The 18,194-nt window shown below is 44.2% G+C and overlaps 1 protein-coding gene across 1 annotated transcript; it reads right to left on the reverse strand.

Annotated features, from left to right (window-relative positions):
* Positions 1-2,392: 2,392 nt before the first annotated feature.
* Positions 2,393-17,719, reverse strand: LOC149457601 (uncharacterized). The gene is made up of 4 exons (XM_089683456.1): positions 17,324-17,719; positions 12,369-12,495; positions 5,146-5,219; positions 2,393-3,625 (listed from the first exon to the last, which is right to left on the reverse strand). Exons 1-4 carry the CDS (start codon positions 17,652-17,654, stop codon positions 3,252-3,254), a joined length of 906 nt encoding a protein of 301 aa, XP_089539582.1. The 5' UTR covers positions 17,655-17,719; the 3' UTR covers positions 2,393-3,251.
* Positions 17,720-18,194: the final 475 nt, after the last annotated feature.

An 18,194-nucleotide genomic window follows, 5' to 3' on the forward strand; every position in this document is an offset into this window, starting at 1 on the left:
TAAGATATTGTAGTAGCACCATAAACCATGGCCGGATCTAGGGGGGTGCTGGGGTGGGTGATACCCCCCAGATATCAGTTGTGCCCACCCAGGCAAGCTGTGGATGATGTCCATCAGATGAAGCTGTGTGCAGCGGTTGGCTGCATCTATCAAGTCCAGTGTCTGTGCCGGAGCCCAACCAGCACACTCCCCTCCCCTTCTCTGCATGGACGGGATAGGAGAGATCAATGTGCACTTCCTCCTCCTCCCACTCCTCTCCTTGTGACTGCCCCACCCCTCTCCTCATGTATGCCCCACCCCTCTCCTTGTGTCTGTCCCACCCCTGTCCTTGTATCTACCCCGCCCCTTTCCTCATGGATGCCCCGCCCACACTGCAATTCTCAACCAGTGCTGTACTTGAGAAGATGTGTGGGCGGGAAACTTGAAGCTCTATAGCTGGCAACTACATGGTGGCTGCAAGACTGAAGACTGCCTGAGCCACCTGAAAAGCCTGGGGTGAGAGAGCTGAGCCCATCTCCCTCCCTTCTCTCCCCCATCTTTCTCCCTCCCCCCTCCTTCTCTCCCCCATCTTTCTCCCTCCCCCTCCTTCTCTTTCCCATCTTTCTCCCTCCTCTGACTCTGATGTAAGAAGGGGATTATACCAGAATCTGATGTAAGGGGACACTCTGCCAGACTCTGATGTAAGAATGGACTATACCAGAATCTGATGTAAGGGGACACTATGCCAGACTCTGGTGTAAGAAGGGGACTATACCAGAATCCGATGTAAGGGGGCACTCTGCAAGACTCTGATGTAAGAAGGGGACTATACCAGAATCTGATGTAAGGGGACACTATGCCAGACTCTGATGTAAGAAGGGGACTATACCAGAATCCGATGTAAGGGGGCACTCTGCAAGACTCTGATGTAAGAAGGGGACTATACCAGAATCTGATGTAAGGGGACACTATGCCAGACTCTGGTGTAAGAAGGGGACTATACCAGAATCTGATGTAAGGGGGCACTCTGCAAGACTCTGATGTAAGAAGGGGACTATACCAGAATCTGATGTAAGGGGACACTATGCCAGACTCTGGTGTAAGAAGGGGACTATACCAGAATCTGATGTAAGGGGGCACTCTGCAAGACTCTGATGTAAGAAGGGGACTATACCAGAATCTGATGTAAGGGGACACTCTGCAAGACTCTGGTGTAAAGTGGTGGCACTCTGGGGACACTGAGTGACACTCAGTAAGGCCGTCTATACATCAGTCATTTTTTGTTCAACATCGGGGCTCCCACGTGGATGCGGAAATCACTCCCGCTGAGGTATTGTGTTCTGACATCGGAGATACTTATCACTTAGTACTGATCAGTGCTGCCGGCTATAACTGGCGGTGCTGATCGGGTGGAAATGTTCCTAGAAGCTGGTTGTACAGAAGTCCATCGGTACCCCACCCTCCAAACTGCTGATTCCTGCCCTCTGCTCTGCTAACCCCGTCCTCTGACCTGTACACTCCGCTATTCATTCCTGTTTGTGTACACTGCCCTGCAGACCTCATACCCTCTGCCCCCCTGACATTTATTACTGCACCTCCATATCATACTGGCTAGATCCGGCCCTGCCATAAACAGAATGTTTAGAGGAGATGAGGAAAGGCTCCCATATTTTTAGGGAAGAAATGGAAGCGTTATGGCAGCATTACTGAAGATTACTTCCACTGGAAACCCTTAAAGTCCTTCCCTCTGACCGTTACCCAATCCAAATTAATTTTTTTTTCTTTTAAGGCTTTCAAATCAGATCACTTGCTTGAGTCTCCCACCCACCGCTGGGCTTCGCCAGCAATCCAGCATTTCCATTCACGCCGGCCGCAGCCCGGCTTGCTGTCTTTTGAGCCCCCCTTGCTGGACAGCCAATAGGAAGCATCATCATCACCCAGTGAGAGACCACCTGAATGAGGACCCTCCCACTATTTTTCAGTCTTGATGACAACAGACTCAGTGCTCAGTACATCACATGACCATGGATTTAGGTGAGTAAAAGGGATATTTAGATTAGCTGGGTTTTTTTTTATTTTTTTTATTAATGTAGCAATTACTCAGAGGAGGATGGGATGTGTTTGTGAAATCAGTGGTCATATGATGGAATACCTAGGCTTTTTGTGTAAGTGTAGCGCCCCCTTAGGTAGGTTTGTAGTATGTATATAGTTTAGTTTAGTATAGCGTGGTCTCCTGCTTAACCCCTCCCCCTCCAGAGTATCCCCTCCCCTTCCTGACCAGGCCATTTTTGGCGTTATGGCGCTGCATTACTTTAACTAAATTTATGTCCTTTTTTCCTACAATTGAGCTTTCTTTCAGTGGTATTTGATCACCTGTGTATTTTTTTTTGCGCTATAAAAAAAAGGCCGACAATTTTGAGAAACATTTTTTTTTACTTTTTGCTATTAAACATGTTCAGTAAAAAAATTTTAAAAAATCAAATTCTGTCATAAATTCATGCTAAAATGTATTCTGTGACATGTCTTTGCTTAAAAAAATTCCAATACGTGGAAATTAATTGGTCTATGTGAATGTTTTAGCGTTTTCAAATAGCGGTATGGATATTGGGATTTTCTTTTTTTTTTACTAGTAATGGTGGCGATCAGCGACTTCCCCAGTGACACCAATACAGTGATCACTACTAAAAAAAGCACTGACAGTGTGCTAATGGCACTGGGCATGCAGGGGTTAATGTGAGGGGCGATCAAAGGGTTAACTGTGTGTAGGGAGTGTTTTACTATGGGGGCGGGGTGCTTTGCTCCATGTTTGTACAGTTGGCTACACAGATTCACTAAGGAAAGCCCACAGATAAGCTGTCCTCAATTGTCATAGTTTGATTCGGAGAATCCTATTATATCCCTTCCCTTTCCCAGTTCCAAAAATGAAATAAAGACAACAGAGAAGCTAGAACCCCCAGACTGATGATTGGAGTAATGAGTGAACGTTGTGTGCACCTGGTATAAGAAATGTGGTGTGCTTGGCTGTGGGAGAAGATCTAGGGGAAGGCTGGACAAGATACAAGCAGCCCCTGCGGGGGGAGCTCTACATAAGAAGCACTGGTGGGAACTAGTAGTAACTTTTATTATGTATTTAGCTGTTTCTGGAAGACAGTTAGCAAAGCTTTATGTCAGCATTGGGGAAGGTCCAATTTGATAACTTTGATCACCTCCTACTTTTCTTTTTTTTTTTTTTCTGCAGTGGTCTTCATACACGAGAACCATAAAAGTGTGTTTTAGTTATCATACGGAAACCTTTTAAACAATCTTTTATCTGCCAGAGCTTTCAGCCTCTCATATTCCTGTTTTTTAGCTTCTGCTTTTGTCTCGGTAACTATAAATTCATATACAAATTTCAGAAGGAACTTCTTGTGCTGTATACGTTCTTTCATTGGATCCCTTGGCTGTGTCAGGCGGAATCTTACTTCTTGCAAAGCTTCCACGATCACTTTCTGTATATCATTGCACCGTCCTGGAGTCTTCCTGTGGTCCGTAGGGGTGTAATTCTCAATGGCCAGCACCATTTCTGCTCCCCTACGTCTAAACTTAGATTCTAAGTCTTTGTAGTCGTTCTTAAACTTGTATGTAAGGACAAGAATAGGAAAAATCCCTGTCATTATGATAAAAAATAGGAATTGTCAGTTGAAAATGTAAACTTCCAAGAGTTCACTACCTTTAACAAGTTTATTTTTCTGGTCATATTAAGAATGGCCTTTCCTTTTCAGTGTGCAGCAAGAAATGTTCTTCTTTACATCCATGTCAATGGGAACCTGCATATGGCTCCTGACAACTCTCATAATTCAGTGCAGAACCTGAGATCACATTACAGGCGCTGAGTCACATTCAAAATGGCATCTCTATGGAATAATTGTATCTTTAGGTTTTTGAAATATTGTTTTTTTAAGGTTCAGTTGTAAATTTTCTTTGTTTTTCTGTATGACACTTTTTTTTCTTTTTTTCTTAAATGAAAGTGAAGTATAAAAATGGCAACCCTGGCACTGATTCTAGATTTACTACATTCAAGGACAGGTGCATTACTGGCCATTTGTGTATTTATACAAAATATATGTAGAAGGAGAAAATGCTGTACAATTGTATATGATCTCAAAAACGAATTAATGAAAGTGTATGTGAACACAAGAACACAAATGTAATATATTGCAGCTTTCCAGTCCTCAGATGGTGAGGAGTGTCAAGGTGTTGTGTCAATTGCAATTTAAATTGCAAAGCTTTTTTGGCCCTGTTTCTCCTATGGATCACAGGAGTGCAGTTCATTCTGCATGACTGTGGCCCACTTTCAGCCAACAGACGTAACTCAGCTAGTCCAGGCGCTGGATCGATCCCGACTCTACTGTCAGGATTTACTCAGCAGCCCGAACCGGCAGCAAGTTACTGAGAGCCTGAGGCAGCCCTTCTTGCCCCCTCCACAGCTCAGCGTTACAGTGAGTGGTGAGGGGCAGAGCAAAGAGCTGGTGACTGACAGTCCCGGTTTTCTTCTCAGAATGGAGGGGGGAATTCAGTGATCAGGGGTGTCTGATCGCTCAGTTCTCAGTGCAGAATCGTCAGGGAACAGATGCAGCATCAGAGTGATGCTGCATTCACCTAGGTGAGTATATATTTTACATAAAGAAGAGTGACATAAAGAAGAGTGACATGAGTGAGTGCCCTGGATTTTGTTTTCTTGGATTGCTACTTGAAAATGTGCTGTTTTGGTTCATAGCAAGTGGAATCCCTAACTGCTTGTGCCCTCTCCATTCTGACAGAGAGCTTGCATGGGTTCCAAACAAATTCACACCTTCTTGTTGAATGTCTCTGAATAATGGTCATAGCATCCTGGGCCTCTTCCTCCATCATAGATACCACCACTATGTGATTCAAAAACTTATGGAAGGGGAGGTGAAGGTGTGAGGGATACATTTCTTTAGGAAGACTTTGAGGAACACCCCCTTGACCAGACCTGTGTATATACTTTCAGTCATGGTAAGTGAGCTATTAATTACATTTTTTTCTTTTACAATCATCTTGGCTGATAGAAGAGTCACCTCACTCTATTCTTTTTTGAATCCCTTAAGTCAACAAAGATGTTCTTCAGGTAGTCTTAGCAGTGAAACATCTGAGAAGTGAAATTACCTGTCATATCTCTGCAGTTCGTGAAAAAGCTGTGCAATTCATCAAGTTGCTCCTTTGGAAGTTTGTGCCTCGCACTAGAAGAAAACCAAAGTTTAGTGTCCTTATATACCAACTTTCTTCAAAGATATTTCATTTTTTTAGATAGGAAAGTTGTTTCACCTCCTGACATCTTGTATGTCTATAAATGATTGGGAAGACTAGCTGAGAAAGACAGACCTCTTGAATATGGACTTGTGGGTAGAGGATGGGACACAAACTGCTGCAGGACAGTCCCACATGAAATGACATTCAAAGAAAATTGACAGCTCAACTTATAACTGCTTGCCTACAATGTAACTCATATACTCTCACCGGCCACTTTATTAGGTCCACCTTGCTAGTACCGGGTTGGACCCCCTTTTGCCTTCATTCTTCATGGCATAGATTCAACAAGGTGTTGGAAACACTTCTCAGAGTTTCTGGTCCATATAGACATGATAGCAACACGCAGTTGTTGCAGATTTGTTGGCTGCACATCCATGAACCGTTGATACAAGGCAGGATGGATCCATGCTTTCATGTTGTTTATGCCAAATTCTGACCCTACCATCTGAATGTTGCAGCTGAAATTGAGACTCAGCATACCAGGCAACATTTCTCCAATCTTCTATTGTCCAATTTCGGTGAGCCTGTGTGAATTGCAGCCTCTGTTTCCTGTTCTTAGCTGACAAGAGTGGCACCCGATGTGGTCTTCTGCTGCTGTAGCCCATCTGCTTCAAGGCTGGATATATAGTGCATTCAGAGATGGTATTCTGCATACCTCGGTTGTAACAAGTGGTTATTGGAGTTACTGTTGCCTTTCTAGCATCTGGAACCAGTCTGTCCATTCTCCTCTGATCTTTGACCTCAACGAGGCATTTTCCTCCAAACAACTGCCACTCACTGGATATTTTCTCTTTTTCGTTCAAAGTCACTTAAATCCCCTTTCTTCCCCATTCTGATGCTTGGTTTGAACTTCAGCAAGTCGTCTTCACCACATCTAGATGCCTAAATGCATTGAGTTGCTGCCATGTGATTGGCTAATTAGCACCAATTAGTTACCAAGCAATTGAACTGGTGTTTCTAATAACATGGCCGGTGAGTGTGTAGGGCAGCAAGAAAATAACATTAAAGTCGTTGTAAACATTTATTTTAATAACAAACATGTCTACACTTACCTGCTCTATGTAATAGAATTGCACAGAGTGGCCCCCGATCCTCCTCTTCTCAGGTGCCTTGCCTGCACTCCTCGCTCCTGAGTCCTGCTGCTGCATCCAGTGACACAGACAGCGGGACTTGGCCCTGCCCCCCACTCCCTTATCAATGGAGTTGATTGACAGGAGCAGGAGCCAATGGCTGCTATCAATCTGCCCAATGAGGAGGGACAAAGCCAGGAGAGCCCCAGCTCTCATTCACAGCTTTGCATCACGATGAGGCTCAGGTAAGCATGGGGGGGGAGGGGTAAGGGGGCGGGTCTGTGACGTAGAAGGTTTTTTTACCCTTTCTTAAGATAGAAACCTTGAGGCTTTAGAACCACTTTAATGCCGACCCCCCGCACACACGTGTTCATGCTGGTTGTGTGCAGTGAGAACGCTCTCTGAGCACTCCCACCACACTGACTAAGCTGTTACCAATCAGAGAGCCAGCAGGATAGACACCCAATCATGTAAGAGTCCTGAGAGCCAATGACAGCGGTCACATGATACAGTTAGATAATTAGCACAACTACTGGAACCATTCCTGTCAGCGGGACTGCGATAGTACAATGGAAAAACAGAATGGTTGGCGGCACAAACAGCAATGTGGTGGATGAAATCCTCTATTGGAATCCTTAACATGCAATATGATAAGAACATGACAGATCCAAGACAGGACAGAGGAGCAGTCGACGCGTTTCACATGAACACGTGCTCATTTCTAAGTCATTTGCAAATTTGAATAAACAACTGAGATGCCTAACAAGGAAAAATTCAATTTAATAGTATTGAAAATAGAGTCCCAAAGTTGGGTAACTCAAAAGTTACATGTAAGTAGACATGGCTGACTCACTACATGTGATACAAAAAGTGGTGTCCTCAGAACCAATTATATCATAAGAAAAACAAAGAAAACCAGGGGAAGGGATCCACTGGCATAGAGGTTCCAATGAGAACAAACCTCGGCTAAACAAAAACCAAAGTATATTCCTAAGTCAAAATCAAAAAATTTGCAAACAAAATTATATGTCCGACACCTCCACCACACACAGACAGATAAAAGACAACGTGGTCATGCAAAAGAACAGCCCACGTTCCGAGGTCCTGGCACCTCCGACATGCACCTGTAACGCTGAACAATTAACGTCAATATTATTATTATTATACAGTATTTATATAGCGCTAAAAGTTTGCTCAGCACTGTACATTATAGTGGGGACAGAACATGAGACAATACAGTAACAAACAATACACGAGGGGTTCGAGGGCCCTGCTCTTTCCAGCTTACAATCTAGGAGGGAGGGGATAGAGGTACAGGTGGAAGTGGCTGTGGGGGATGGAGTGGTAGGAAGAGTGGAGGAGATTGGCTGTTAGGTGAGGGTGGGGTAGGCTTCCTTGAAGAGATGGGTGTTCAGGGTGTGCCTAAAGGTGAGGAGTGTAGGTGACAGTCTGATGGATTGGGTAGTGAGTTCCAGAGGATGGAGGAAGTCCTGGAGAAGTCCTGCAGTCGGGCGTGGGAGGAGGAGACCAGGGAGCTAGAAAGTAGGAGGTCTTGTGAGGAGCGGAGGGCACGGGTAGGGTGGTATTTGGGTATCAGGTCGGTGAGGTAGTTTGGGGCAGTATGGTGGACGGCTTTGTACGTCAGTGTTAGTAGTTTGAATTTAATGCGTTGGGCAACTGGGAGCCAGTGGAGGGAATGACAGAGGGGGGTGGAGGACACTGAGTGGAGGCCAGTGGAGGGAATGACAGAGGGGGGTGGAGGACACTGAGTGGAGGCCAGTGGAGGGAATGACAGAGGGGGGTGGCAGAAGCGGAGCGGTTGGTAAGGTGGATGAGTCTGGCCGCTGAGTTCAGGATAGACTGGAGCGGGGATAGCCTGCGTTGGGGTAGGCCGGTGAGGAGGGAGTTGCAGTAGTCCAGACGTGATATAATAAGGGAGTGAATGAGTTGTTTAGTAGTGTCTGGGGTTAGGAACGAACGTATTTTGGAGATGTTGCGGAGGTGGAGCCTGCATGAGTTTGTCAGCGATTGGACAGGAGGTTGGAAGGACAGGTTTGAGTCAAGAGTGACACCTAGGATTTTGGCTTGCAGGGTGGGACTGATGGTGGTGTTGTTGGTCGTGATGGAGAGGGTGGGGTGGGGGGCGTGGGCTGGGGGGAAGATTAGGAGCTCGGTTTTGGAAAGGTTCAGTTTGAGGAAATGGAGCGACATCCAGTCTGATATGTCGTTCAGTATGTCGCTGTACATTATAGTGGGAGACAGAACATGAGACAATACAGTAACAGTAACTGTGCTCTTGCCACGAAACGCGTTAGAGATAAGGATACCTCTCATACCACTTGCTACCTACATGGTCCATGCATGTGACTGTCGGCCATCTTTTTGGATTCTGTGAATCAGCTTCTTTGGATTTTACTATGTAAGTGTGCTACCTGTTTTTACCAATCTCTTGAATAAAAATACTACACTATCAAGATTTTTCTCTTATGGGTCTTATTGCTGAGTCCCTGAGGTGATCTCCTGATATGAAAGCACACCACCCCTGGCGATAGAGGATATAAGGCAAATTCGTGTTACTGTAAAGAGGCGCACTCCCCCTGGTGGTAGGAGACGGCAAGAGCGGTGCACAGTTGTTCCTGAGGGCTCTACGCTGAGGACCATTGGGCTGTGACCAGGAGTAGGTCATTATACTCCAATGCGCTTTGGCTTGCGCTATCTGGTTAGTGCATTTTACAGCTATTCTCCTATCACAGAAGTCACAGATTTGATTGATACTCGGATGTACTCCTAGATCTAATGACTCTAACTTCCCTATCACTATATGCACTTTGATTGGTCGGATGAATCTGTACCACTTACCCGACCACTGTTTACATTAATTGATGTACGCTATACCTGTTGCATGTCGCACTTTTAATGCATTTCCTTCTATTACTGCTGTACATATGTAAATTTTCCTACTATACACTCAAGCGCTGCATTTTTTGCTTTATTTTATTCTCTATGAAGAGGTTACACGAGGTTTACCTTTATGCTAGCGGCTTGAATTTTTCAGACCCAGCGCTCGTTTTTATTCTATTTTATCATTCAGGTAAATGCTTGCTTATAGCAAAGTAATTCTTTGCTATAAGCAAATTGTGTAAAAAAAACAAAAATACTGATCACTTCCCCAAAGTAGTACAATGTTACTATGGTAACAGTGTACTACTTTGGTCATAGTAAAATCTGAAAAAAAAAATCTTAAAAAAAAAAAAAAAAAAAGTAATAAAAAATTAAAAATAATAAAAAAATAAAACATATATTTTTTTTTCATACTGTCACCAGTCAGTGTCCCTGTTCACTGCCATGCCAGTTATATGATGACGCTGTACTGCACTGGTGACAGTATGTAAAAAAAAAAAATAGTGAAAATAATTTTTTCATTTTCCGAAAAATTCTGACAAAACAAAATACAACTTCAAAAAACTCGCCATTCCTCTTATGAAGTACATCGGACTGTCTACTCTTCAAAAAGGGGTCCTTTGGGGATATCTGTACTGTCCTGACATTTGGGGGGATATCTGTACTGTCCTGACATTTGGGGGATATCTGTACTGTCCTGACATTTGGGGGATATCTGTACCGTCCTGACATTTGGGGGATATCTGTACTGTCCTGACATTTGGGGGATATCTGTACTGTTCTGACATTTGGGGGATATCTGTACTGTTCTGGCATTTGGGGGATATCTGTACCGTCCTGACATTTGGGGGATATCTGTACTGTCCTGACATTTGGGAGATATCTGTACTGTTCTGACATTTGGGGGATATCTGAACTGTTCTGACATTTGGGGGATATCTGTACTGTCCTGACATTTGGGGGATATCTCTACTGTCCTGACATTTGGGGGATATCTGTACTGTTCTGACATTTGGGGGATATCTGTACTGTCCTGACATTTGGGGGATATCTGTACTGTTCTGACATTTGGGGGATATCTGAACCGTCCTGACATTTGGGGGATATCTGTACTGTCCTGACATTTGGGGGATATCTGTACTGTTCTGACATTTGGGGGATATCTGAACTGTTCTGACATTTGGGGGATATCTGTACTGTTCTGACATTTGGGGGATATCTGTACTGTCCTGACATTTGGGGGATATCTGTACTGTCCTGACATTTGGGGGATATCTGTACTGTTCTGACATTTGGGGGATATCTGTACTGTCCTGACATTTGGGGGATATCTGTACTGTTCTGACATTTGGGGGATATCTGTACCGTTCTGACATTTGGGGGATATCTGTACCGTCCTGACATTTGGGGGATATCTGTACCGTCCTGACATTTGGGGGATATCTGTACTGTCCTGACATTTTTGGGATATCTGTACTGTCCTGTCATTTGGGGGATATCTGTACTGTCCTGACATTTGGGGGGATATCTGTACTGTTCTGACATTTGGGGGATATCTGTACCGTCCTGACATTTGGGGGATATCTGTACCGTTCTGACATTTGGGGGATATCTGTACCGTCCTGACATTTGGGGGATATCTGTACTGTTCTGACATTTGGGGGATATCTGTACTGTTCTGACATTTGGGGGATATCTGTACTGTTCTGACATTTGGGGGATATCTGTACTTTTCTGACATTTGGGGGATATCTGTACTGTCCTGACATTTGGGGATATCTATACTATTCTGACATTTGGGGGATATCTGTACTGTTCTGACATTTGGGGGATATCTGTACTGTTCTGACATTTGGGGGATATCTGTACTGTTCTGACATTTGGGGATATCTGTACTGTCCTGACATTTGGGGATATCTGTACTGTTCTGACATTCTTGGACCTCAAGAAATTAGATTGGCTGTCAGTACTTCAGGATTGGTCAATATTCAGATCTATACCATAGTTTGTGAACTCTATAACTTTCCTACAGACTAAATAATACATCCTAATTTGGGTTCTTTTCACCAAAGACATGTAGCAGAATACATCTCGGCCTAAATTTATGAAGAACAATTATTTATTTGTAAACTTTTATAACAGAAACAAAGAAAAATGTGTTTTTTTTTTCAAAATTTTTGGTCTTTTTTTGTTAATTTAGCAAAAAATAAAAACCCCAGCGGTGATTAAATACCACCAAAAGAAAGCTCTAGCTGTGTGAAGAAAATGATAAAATTTTAGTTTGGGTACAATGTTGTATGACCGCGCAATTGTCATTCAAAGTGTGAGAGCGCTGAAACCTGAAAAATGGCCTGGGCAAGAAGGTGTAAAATTGCCCGGTATGGAAAGGTTAAGACATTCCACCAATTTATTTGTCCAATTTATTGGTTTCTATGCAGAAATGATCCTGATTTTGAACTCTACCGGCGTTAGTAAATAAACCCCTAATTGACACTGGGGTGGGAACTGACTGACACTGACATCGCCAGTGATACTAATACAGTTTTCAGTGATAATGCTGTACACTGTCACTGTACTAAAGACACTGGCTGGGAAGGGGTTAACATCTAGGGGCAATCAAAGGGTTAACTGTGTGCCTACCAATCTGTAAAGTGTGTGATGTATGCAATATGTGCTGCTTTTACTAATAGATGTGGCTGTCTCTTCTCCCTGATTTGCAGGGAGAAAAAACAGGCACATTGCTGCTCTATGTACAGAGCCCTGTGTTTTTAGTAAACACAGGGCTCTGTACTATGATTTGCTAAGCTGATCAGCAGGTCCTGGTCATAAGTCATTGGCCGGAACCTGCTGACCAACTTGTGCTGTACTGTATGACAGTACAGATGGGCATTGCGCCCCCATGCGCTCCCCATACCTGGAAATGCTGGATCGCATACATGTATGTTCCCAGCGCAGAGCGGCTGACCTGCCGCAGTAACAGTACATGGGACGGCCCACAAGTGGTTATACTTTATAGCTAATTACAGTCATGCAAAGCAGCACAAAACATACATCAAATATTATAATTTTGTCATAACAATGTATGCAAAGCTTTCTCTAGATCCATACCTGTAAATAAATATGGGGGCAATAAAATCGGTGTAGTTTGGTGTCAGGTCAGAATCCTCCACCTGGGACATTATCTGATCAAAGTTCTTAGTCAGCACCACTTCCTCATCCAAGGGGAGAAAATGACCTGCGAGTGACAACAGACAGACATAAAAAGATACCAGAGTTATAGGAGCTACATGACTGGTGTCCACCATAACGTCACACATCGGGGCCAATTTACTAAAGATTAGAGCATGACCACTTTGCAGAGTCAGTTTTCTCACTTACAGTAGCTTAGTACATGAGGAGAAAATGAAAGCACAATTCTTTTGTTCAGGATATCTTACCATCTGTATGGAAAATGAAAGAAAAAATAAAGATGTTGGGTAGCCCATGATAGGAGGACTGAAGTCAGCCAGATTCAGCGCATCCTCTAAGTGCAAATTCACTTATTTAATGTGGAACTTTAACTAAAAATATAAAAACTGTCAGACAGGCAGGAATTGTAATGCAGCAGACTCATGCTTTGCCTCTTCTGCACTAAAGTTACTTACCTGCCTGTCCACCCCTGTAGAGTGAGCCGCTCACTGTACAAATTTGGTGATGCCGATCCTCACGGAACTCCTGCATGTGTGGCCAATGACGACGGGCAATGACAGCCGCCGCTTGCTATGGTGGCACACCTGTGGATCCGCTCCTGAGTCCATAGACACGCATAGTGCAGCTCGGTCCTGCCTCACATTCCTTTCCTACAGCATTTGATTGACAGCAACAGAAACCAATGATTCCCACTGCTGCCTTTGTGTCCTGTGGATTCTTGGAGAGAGAAAAGAGCCACCACAGACAGGCACAGTGCTGGATGGAGTGAGGACTCAAGTAGTTGGGGAAGGGGAGGGGGGGTCAAATAATGGGACATTTACTACCTTAAAGTGGTTGTAAAGGTTCAAGGTTTTTCACCTTCATGCATTGTATGCATGAAGGTAAAAAACTTTCTGTGTACAGCCTCCCCCCAATACTTACCTAAGTCCCATTCCAATCTATCGATGTGCATAACAGCTTCAGCTGTCCCGGGTCTCTTCCTCCTCATTGGCTCTCACTGCTGTCAATCACAGCCAGTCAGCCAATGAGGAGAGAGAGGGGGCAAGGCGAAGCCACAGCTCTGTGTGTGAACAGATACACACAGCAGCAGCTTGGCAACATGCCTACTCGGGTACCCCCGTAGCAAGCTGCTTGTTATGGGGGCGTCCGACAGAAAGGAGGAGCCAGGAGTGCTGGAAGGGGACCCAAGAAGTGGAGGATCCGGGCTGCTCTGTGCAAAACCACTGCACAGAGCAGGTAAGTATATCATGTTTGTTATTTTACAGAAAAAAAAATAACCTTTAGTATCACTTTAAAATGATCGGGATCTTTTTTTTCTTATCATTTTAAGCAGGTTCTACTTACAATGGTTCTGCACACAACAGCCCCCAACCTCCTCCTCTGTGGTCACCCACCAGTCCTCCTGACTCCTTTCCCCTTCCAAGTGCCCCTATAACAAGCCACTTACTATGGAGATACTAGTGCTGGCTTACTCCCAAGCTGCGCTGTGTGTGTCCATTGACACACATATTTCAGCTCAGCAACACCACTGCTCCTCCCTCACAGGCTGTGCCTAACAGTAGCAAGAGCCAATGTCCAGTGAGGAGGAAGAGAGAGGAGGGAGCCACTGCTCTTGGTATTGAGATTGGGCTCAGGTAAGTATTTGGTGGGGGGGGGGGGCATCTGAACACAGAAGGCTTTTTACCTTAATGCAGATAATGTAAACAACTTTCTGCCTTTGCAACCATTTTAATGCAGGGAATGTATTAAGGTAAAACATGTCTAGGTTTTATCATCATTTTAAGGACATGAAGTAGGGAGAAAGGAGAAGGTGGCAGGTGTCTCCAAGCTGGCCCCTAGGGGACTATTACTCCCCCTGACACCAGAAATGAGGAATTAATTTTCCCACTGACACCAATCATGGAGTACTATTCCTTCAACTGACACCAAAGACAAGATACTATATCTCCCCTTGAGACCAGAGATGGGGAACTAAATCTCCTACTGACACTAATTATAGGGCACAATTCCTCCCACTGGAACCAATGGTGTCATTTTTTTTACTCCCACTGACCACCAAGCAGGGCTTTATTTCAGTGGGAACGTAGGGGAATGCAGTTCCAGCACCTCCATTACTAAATGTATGTTATGGCTAGGGCTACTGGGGTGTGTTGGAGTATCTATTGATGCTGGCTTGTAGAGGATCAGTTGTCACTTGGAGGATCTATTGTTGATGGGGGTCTATGGTTGTTGATGGGGGCTCTATTGTGGCTTGTGGGAGAACTATTGCTGCTGGAGGGGGTGTTACAGTTGTGGCCAAAATTATTCAACCCCCACTGAAATTGAGTGTTTTGGCCAGTTTGACATTGCTTTTGATCATTCAGTCATCTTGCTTACATTTACATTAAAGAGGCACTTGTAGGTCAGACAAATATAACATAACAGTTATAATGAAATAACCACAAATGTCTTTTCTGTGCTCACAGCATTATCAGTTTTATTCAACCCCCAAGTGACATTCAATCTTAGTACTTAGTACAGCATCCTTTTACAGTTATAACAGCTTTTAAACGTGAAGCATAGCTTGACACAAGTGTCTTGCAGCGATCTACGGGTATCTTCGCCCATTCTTCATGGGCAAAGGCCTCCAGTTCAGTCACATTCTTAGGCTTGCGCACTGCAACTGCTTTCTTTAAGTCCCACCAGAGGTTCTCAATCGGATTTAAGTCTGGTGACTGCGATGGCCACTCCAAAATGTTCCAGCCTTTCCTCTGCAACCATGCTCTAGTGGACTTGGAGGTATGCTTGGGATCATTGTCCTGTTGAAAGGTCCAACGTCTCCCAAGCCTCAGGTGTGTGACGGACTGCATCACGTTTCCATCCAATATCTCCTGGTACTGAAGAGAATTCATGGTACCTTGCACACGCTGAAGCTTCCCTGTACCTGCAGAAGCAAAACAGCCCCAAAGCATGATTGACCCTCCACCATGCTTCACAGTAGGCAAGGTGTTCTTTTCATCATAGGCCTTGTTCTTCCTCCTCCAAACATAGCGTTGATCCATGGGCCCAAACAGTTCTAATTTTGTTTCATCAGTCCACAGAACACTATCCCACAACTTTTGTGGTTTGTCCACATGGCTTTTGGCATACTGCAGTCGACTCTTCTTATTCTTTGGAGACAGCAAGGGGGTACGCCTGGGAGTTCTGGCACGGAGGCCTTCATTACGCAGTGTGCGTCTTATTGTCTGGGCTGAAACTTCTGTACCCACATCTGACAAATCTTTTCTCAGTTCCTCAGCAGTCACACGGGGACTTCTCTCCACTCTACGCTTCAGGTAGCGCACAGCAGTCGAAGTCAGCATCTTCTTTCTGCCACGACCAGGTAGCGTTTCAACAGTGCCCTTTGCCTTGAATTTGCGAATGATGCTTCCTAAGGTGTCTCTTGGTATGTTTAACATCTTTGCAATCTTCTTATAGCCATTGCCCTTCCTGTGAAGAGAAATCACCTCTTCTCTTGTCTTCCTGGACCATTCTCTTGCCTTCACCATGTTTGTAACCACACCAGTAAATGTCTAGAAGGAGCTGAGTATCACAGTCATTTTAAAGCTGCCTAATTGGTGCTTATTATGCTTGATTGCTGCTCGGTGACATCCACAGGTGTTTTCAATACCTGATGGAAAGCACCTGTATGAACCTCTGTTCTTCAGAGTGGTAGTCTTTAAGGGGTTGAATAATTGTGGCAATGAAGAAACCACATAAGAACCATTTACTACTGTATTACATAAACAATTGATGTCATTTTAGTTGCATTTGGGTAGTTACAACGTCCTTGTAGGATTTGATTCTGAATACAATTCCAAATGTACACTATAGTCCCTAAACCCCTTTACAGCATTGGGGGTTGAATAATTTTGGCCACAACTGTATGTTGCTGGGAGGGATCTACTGATGCTGACTGCTGGGAGAAATATTGTCTCTTGAAGGATCTTTTATTACTGGGGTATATTGTTGTGAGGTGGTCTATTTCTTTCTTTCTTGGAGGTGATCTATTGTTGATGGCTGCAGGGGGTCTATTCTACTGCTTTTTTTGTTATCGTTAACACGTTCCATACAAGTTACCCAGCACCACAGAATTATATTTGGTTCTGTATTCTCTAAAAGGACTGTACTGAGAGGTGGGACCAAGGGACAGTGCTCAAAGGTGGGTAGGGGATGGAGACAAGGGGTGACTCGGAAGGGGGGAGTACCTGCACCTATTCTCTGAGAAACAAAAGCCCTGCCACCAAGCCTATGACATTGTGATGGCGGAGCATTTTCTACTCCCACTGGCCACAGTCCGACCCCCAATAAAGTAAACTGGCCCTTTGTTTTGAAAATTTGGAGACCCCTGATGTAGAGAAACCTCGAGGGAAGAGGCAGCAAGATGAGCAATTTGGCCTACAAGGCGCGTTCTAGGAGGACGTCTATAGACACCGTCCCAGACTCAGAGAACCGCTCTGTAGTCATCTTTTGGCTATATTGCGGCAATGAGGTGGTTAATAATTGACAATTGAACATTTGCTTTAGTAAATCTCTCTCACCATGACACCATCTGTTGCTGTTTTCTCTATAGGATTATAGTCTATTTTATTTTCCATCTGTCTTTTTTTACACCATACTACCAACCAAAAACGCTGACATATGACATAAAAGACCTCCTTCATTGTCAGAGGTTTGTGGCAACATTTTTCCAGTCTTTGCAACTTTCTATTCAAATGTGAAAAATGGCAACAGATTCATTAGATTTGGGGCAGCTGAATGCAATATAAACATATTTTATGAGACATTTCATTACCATTGTATGAACTTTCCTCCCAAGCATAATAGGTTGACAAAGAAAATATTTTATAGATTACCTAGTTGTGCATAAGCCACCGCTTCCTCAGCTCCGTCCTTTGTTCTGAATCCTCTGTTGTCCACGATGGAGATGGTATCAGTAAGTTCATACATGTTTCTCCTCGTTGTGATAACGGAGGATTCAGTTGATCCAGTTGTGGCACGGGTCTGGAATTCGTCTTCTCCAAGGGCATAGATGCAGGAGTTGACAAAAGCCGATTTGCCATGACCGGTATAACCAAACAGCTGCAGGAGCAGCCTGGTGTATGTCTGGTCCTCTGAGGAACCTCCTGGAAGATGAAAATCACGGATGAATTGTTTGTATTGTGTGGGGTCAATTGCTGGAAACATTGCCCAGTGTCTTGTTTCTGTGATATTCTGTTTCTGGTAAAATTTGCTTCCACGTTTGCTGCGTACAAAGGTGACGGGAGTGTGCTGAAATGTTTCTTATACAGATTACATTCCTTTGCACACAGGTATAACAACATGCCACAAACTGAACCGGGTCCTGCCCTTGTATCTTACACACAACTATAGGCAAAATGTTTATTTATTTTTTCCATTTTTGGATACAGTAAGGGAGGGTTATGTTTGTTTCTGTTTTTGTTTTGTTTTTTTCCATCTGTGTCCTATTGGGGAGATTTCTCTTCACTTCCTGTCCCATAGCCACAACAGGAAGTGGGAGGAATCCCTCCAAATTGAGAGAAGTAATGGTTGTCACCAGAACCAGGGCTCTTTTTCTCAGAGAATAGGTGCAGGAACTCTCTCTATCCAAGTCCCCCTTGTCCCCGCCCCTTACCCACCTCCAACCACTGTTCCTTGGTTCCACCCCCTAAACCCCTCCCCCCTGTGCCGCTTTTTTTTTAGAGAATACAGAAGTATCATTTTGTT

This window comes from Staurois parvus, unplaced genomic scaffold, assembly GCF_062004578.1.
Source record: "Staurois parvus isolate SC_StPar_1 unplaced genomic scaffold, SC_StPar_1.0 ptg000311l, whole genome shotgun sequence".
Taxonomy (NCBI): domain Eukaryota; kingdom Metazoa; phylum Chordata; class Amphibia; order Anura; family Ranidae; genus Staurois; species Staurois parvus.